Source organism: Microtus ochrogaster, linkage group LG2 (genome assembly GCF_000317375.1).
Source record: "Microtus ochrogaster isolate Prairie Vole_2 linkage group LG2, MicOch1.0, whole genome shotgun sequence".
In the NCBI taxonomy this organism is placed as follows: domain Eukaryota; kingdom Metazoa; phylum Chordata; class Mammalia; order Rodentia; family Cricetidae; genus Microtus; species Microtus ochrogaster.
In genome coordinates this window covers 2,862,446-2,868,121 of record NC_022028.1, presented here as the reverse complement: position 1 = coordinate 2,868,121, position 5,676 = coordinate 2,862,446, and the positions used below count along the sequence as shown (strand labels likewise).

General features: G+C 44.4%; 2 protein-coding genes across 6 annotated transcripts in view; both read left to right on the top strand.

The window, feature by feature from the left end:
- Positions 1 to 1,672, top strand: part of Med20 (mediator complex subunit 20) — a 13,958-nt gene extending 12,286 nt beyond the window's left edge. The window contains exon 4 of the mRNA XM_005359705.3: positions 256 to 1,672. Coding sequence (XP_005359762.1) covers positions 256 to 471 — 216 coding nt within the window. The 3' untranslated portion in view covers positions 472 to 1,672. The remainder of the gene's footprint in view (positions 1 to 255) is intronic.
- Positions 1 to 5,676, top strand: part of Usp49 (ubiquitin specific peptidase 49) — a 77,463-nt gene that overhangs the window by 8,617 nt on the left and 63,170 nt on the right. The gene's annotated exons all lie outside the window — the stretch shown is intronic.

Below are 5,676 nucleotides of genomic sequence, written 5' to 3'. Positions count from 1 at the left end.
AGGCATACAGACAGAATATTGTATACATAATAAATAAATAAATATTAAAAAAAAAAAAAACCAGGGGGAACTGAGTCTGGGAAGTGTCCCAGGTAGAAAAGACGACCCTAGTGGCAGTTTCTTTTCAGGACCCTCCAGGGCCAAGATTCTCTAGCCTTGTCAGTTTGTGACTTTCAACGGTGATGGTGGCAGGAGGAGGGAGAGAAGCAAGCCTCATCCTCGTCCTTACCCTTGCCGTCTGTTCTTCTGTCCCAGGTGGAGTATGGCCCTTGTGTGGTGGCTAGTGACTGCTGGAGCCTCCTGCTTGAGTTCCTACAGAGTTTTCTAGGTAGCCACACACCAGGGGCCCCCACAGTATTTGGGAACAGACATGATGCTGTATATGGACCAGCAGATACCATGGTACAGTACATGGAACTCTTCAACAAGATCCGAAAACAGCAGCAAGTGCCAGTGGCTGGGATCCGCTAGTGACTGGCAGCTGTCCACCTGCTGAGCTGTCACCTGGGTACTTCCCAGGAGGAGCAGGCTTCTAGGCCTCTGCCCACAGCTGGTTCCCAGCTGTAGCTTGTGTTCTGGGGCTCTGAACTCCCCTCCTGACCCCGTCACAGCTGTTTTTTACTTCCTCCCTTAACTGGATTTGGCTTGTCCTCAACAATGGTAACTGTGAAGGGTGGAGAAACTTGGGCCTTCCTGCTGTGGGGTAAAGGTAGGACAGGGTTGTTCCTGCCAGCCCTGAAGGGGAAACCAGTATGTGTCTCCAGATCCTGAGGGTTTGGTATCAGCCACACTGCTCTGAGAATCCCCGCTCTCCCCTTTTGCTTGATGACGTGGCTGGCCTCCCCTGGAGATGGATGGGTGGCACGACTGGATTGCTCTCGCTTTCTGACCTGTTGGCTGCGGTGATTTGAGAACAGAACTGAGTCTGCTCAAGTGTTGGTTTCATCCTTTGAACTCTTTAGATTCCCTTTCTGTTTTGAATAGTATGACCCTATAGGCTAAGCTGCTGTCAAAACCAAAGCATGGGGCTCTTACTGCACATTGTTTTTCTTACCTAATAGCTCAGAGGCAGTCAGTTCCACAGGGCAGAAGTAACTCTAGGGTTAGCACAATTAGGCTTCTTATGTCTTGTTGTTCAGGCACTGCCATACTGGTTTGCTACCACAGGATCTAAGCACACTCATTAGCTCCGTATCACTTCTAGAAGAGAGAGAGAAGGGTGGTTTCCTTCCAGCATTGCTCAGATCTCTGCAGACAGGCTTTTCTGACACTCAGCACGGCTTTGTTAGGGTTGTCTTGTCACACTTGAGTGTGCCTTGAAGTTATTCATTGACACGGTTGCTCACCTCCCTCTTACCTGCTACAGAAACAGTTAGCCAGGCTAGTATTTGAGATACACGTAGATAGGCTTGGCAAATTGCTAATATACCAAGTGTAGCATGTCCCTGAGGAGTCTGCTCAGAGGACATGTTTCTGCAGCAGCTGTGAGGCACTGCTCATGTGTGCCCTGCTATTGACTGCGGGGAAGCTCAGCATCCCTTCCTGGCTGTAGGATCTGCTATCCACATCGGTTACTGTTACTTCTTGCTTTTGTTGTTAATGTTTGTTTATTTTATTTTTGTACTTTAAAAATTGAGATATGTTTTAGATATCACAATAAAATCTATAAATACTACGTTTTGGCCTTCTGTTCTATATTTGGTCTTGTTGCAGTGTATCTACTTTGTACTTTTGATAGGCTGCCTCAAATCCTTTGTGGATGAGACAGTGCAGGCAGAATTTTGAATGTGCATGGTAGTGAAAACACAGATGTTAAATGCAGTGAACATGGACTCTTAGCTCCTATATAAGGGGCTCAGTTTCTAAAAGATAAAGAGAAGTGTACCCAGTCAACATCTTCATTTTTGTGTGTTTTTTTTTTAAGATTTTGTTTTTAATTTGTGTGTATGTGTATGCGTGTATGCTTATGCACACACAGTACCATGGGGGGCCAGAAGAAGGCATCAGATTCCCTGGATATGGTGTTAGAGGCAAATATGAGAGCTGAGACTTGAGTCAGGTTTTCTGTAAGACCAGTAGGCACGCTCAACTACCAGGCTGTCCATTTGGTTCTTTAACATTTGTGCTCACATATATAGTGACATGAGCTCAAGCTTGAAGAGTGGCCGGCCACACAGGTACTTTGCTTTGTCCTTGTCAATTAATGGAAACACCACACTGAAGGAATCTGGCTAAGCGAGCACCTGATAACGGAGCAGGTGATGGCTCTGCTGGCAGACACTGGAACTGAACTGTGACTGCTGGGAAAGCCTGTATGTCACCTGGCTTTCATGTGCAAGTCTGGGTAGGGCTTCTGAGAACACTGTAGGACACAGTTGTCATCACTTTCTTGAAGGTTCGAGTTGCATTAACGTTAGAGTTATTTGTATAAATTTAAGGGAAAAGGACACGGTTATCATCATTTTATATGTACTTGAATGTGGGGCTACTGATTTGGCCAGGATGGTTGGCTAGCAAGCCTCAGGAATTTGCTGAGATTGCACACGTATTCCTTTACACTTGCCTTTTTAGCTGGGTTCTCAAGTGCCATGCAAGCACTTTACTGACTGAGCGCTATCCTCAGTTCTAAGTCAAAGATTCTTGATTTTCTTGCATTTCATTTCATTTTCCAACATAGCCATCCCAGGTCCTATCATATAGCACAGTCTAACTTAAAATATGTAAAAAATTGTGGAGTGTGTGTGTGTGTGTGTGAGGGGGTTGGAGAGGGAGAGAGAGCACGCGAACTTGTGCTTGGTTGTGTGATTTAAGTGCAGTGCCTGAGGAAGCCAGAAGAGGCCATTAGATCTCCTGGAGCTAGAGTTATATGCAGTTGTGAGCCACTTGACATGGATGCTGGGAATTGTACAAGGGAAGTATACACTCTTAATTCCTGAGCCATTTCTCTACCTGCACATTGGCTCATTTTTAAGGGTAAAATAAATTATACTGAACTTTCTTTAGAGTCCATTAAACCGAGAATTTAGCCCAGCACAACTTTAATCAGGAGGCAGAGACAGGAGGAACTCTGAGTTTGAGGCTAGTCTGGTCTACAGAGTGAGCTCCAGGACCAGCCAGGACTACATAGACACTGTTTTAAAAAACAAAAATAAATAAGATAGTTTATTGCCTGCAAGATGGCTTGGCAGGTAAAGGCATTTGCCACCAAAGAGAACCAACTCTGTAAACATGCTGACTTTGACAGGTGCAGGTGCTGTATGCCATGTGTGTACTTGCCACTAACATATGCACACGCTTGTGCACACATACACACACATGCGCGCACACTAAATACTTAAAAAGGAAAATTTGGAGAGTACATTTATGTTGTCCAGGTTGCCCTGGAGCTGAAATTAACAGTGGGAATCTGTGTAGGAAAGGCAAGGCTCGGGTTGACAGATGTGCTGGGCTGCCGGTTAAAGGGATGAGAATGCTGGTTTAGGAAGACAGCTGTCTGGGAGCTAGCTGTAGTACTAGGCTTAACATAATCACATTTGCTTTGGGTTGTAGATGTATAGCGGGATTGTAGAGATGTAGAAAGGGAAATAAATATGTTTTGTGAACACAAAGGTGCGGTCTCTGGATTCTCTTTTGTTAATTTTACGTTTTGTCTGTATATATGTGTGTGCACCACATGCGTGCCTGGTTTGCACAGGGACCAGAAGAGGGCAGAGTTACAGATGGTTGTGAGCACCCATGTGGTGCTAGAATCAAAGCTCAGTCCTTTGCAAGAGCAGCCAGTGCTCTTAACCACTGAGCCATCTCCCCAGCCTGTCTCGGGCTCATTTTAATAGTGCTGATGTTGATGATAGATTAGGATGTGTAGGCTGGAAAGTTAGACTGATGTGGGATTCCTCTCTGTATACTATGAATGTTTTATTACTGTTGGTTAATAAGGAAGCTACTTTGGCACGGCAGAATATAGCTAGGTGGGCCCCTGGCTTCGGGAACAGGCAGGCTGCGGAAACCCGGTCCACAGCAGGACAGAGAATACTTATAACTACATTCGACACTGAGGCACATGACTGTAATCTGGCCACAGAGAGGCTGATACAATTGAAGGACTAGCCTGGGTTACAAAACAAGAACCTATCTCACAAAAGAGACTGGAAGAAAAGTTGGGAGGTTGTGGAGTCATTGCTTAAGCAGGGTAAATTCACTGGATACAAAGAATGTTCTGCATTAGAGTATGAAAGCTGTGAGAAAGATGGTGTGTTATACAGCTTTCTTCGTAAGACAGCCTTACTGTCTACCTCTGGCTTCCTGGAACTGCCTGTGTATGCAAGGCACACCTCAAACTCATATCCATTGTGAGTGCTGGGATTAACTGTGGGCCAGCGTGTCTGGCTGATGTTATTGTTCTCGTTTGGTTGTTAGAGACAAGGGATTCCCCTGTGGCCTAGATGATTATATCCTGTAGACCAGCCTTCAGTCCACAGTGATCTCCTGCTTCATCCTCCTAAAAAAAAGGGGGGGGGCTGTAGTTTTTGCAACCAGGCAAGTGAGTACAGTTGTATAGATCATCTGTGAACTATATATAATGTGTAATAGATCTTTTATTTATTTTGAGAAACGCTTTGTTGTTAGGTTTTGAGAAAGACCAGTCTGTAGCCCAGGCTTGTTTAGAACACAGTGTGTACTCCAGGTTAGCCTCCAATCTGAGGTGATCTTCCCAGCCTCACCCCTTCAAAATAAATAAGTAAATATATATAAAATTTGGTGGTTTACTTAGGTTTTTGATTTTTTTTAAAACCATCTCACTTATCTAGATTGACCTTGAACTCCTGCACTGAACGAAGTGTTGGAGTCCAGGGTGTGTGCACCACACCTGAGGCCTGTCTACTTAGAATAGCTTTTAGTGTTTAACCTGAGATTTAAGTGAAACCATTGTTTTTGTATCGTGCCATGAAAGAACACTTGGATGCTACTTTGGTTTCTTGTAATTTGTGCTTTTGTGGTAAGTCAACAGCAGTTGTATTCATTGTTTTTTTTGTTTTTGCTTTTCCAAGACAGGTAACAACCCTGTCTGTCCTAGAACTCACTTTGTAGACCAGTCTGTCCTCGAAATCAGAGATGCATCCTCCTGAATGCTGGGATTAAAGGAGTGCGCCACAACTGCCCAACTTCACTATTTTTTTAAAAATATTTTTAAAGTTACATTCACTTATTTGTATGTGGGCACACACATGTAACTGTGAGAGGACAACATCTGGGAATTATTTCTTCTTCATGTAGTCCCTGAATCAAATCCAGATTGTGAGGCTTGGGGGTAAGTGTTTATAGGCTGAACCATCTTGCCAGCGTCAACCTTAAATCACATTTGTGTGTGTGTGTGTGTGTGTGTTGTGTTTATTGTTTGGAACCTCACACAGTAGGACAGCTTGCAAAACCCTGTGCTCTTCTTTCGTGTGCATCCAGGGGATGGAACTGGAAAGGCAGACTTAGCAGCAAGAGCTTACCCACTGAGCCAGCATGTCTCACCCTTACTGTTCTGTTTTTATCATCAGTCCAATGATATTCCCACAACAAATCTTTTTTATAAGATTTATTTATTGGGCTGGAGAGATGGCTCAGCGGTTAAGAGCATTGCCTGCTCTTCCAAAGGTCCTGAGTTCAATTCCCAGCAACCACATGGTG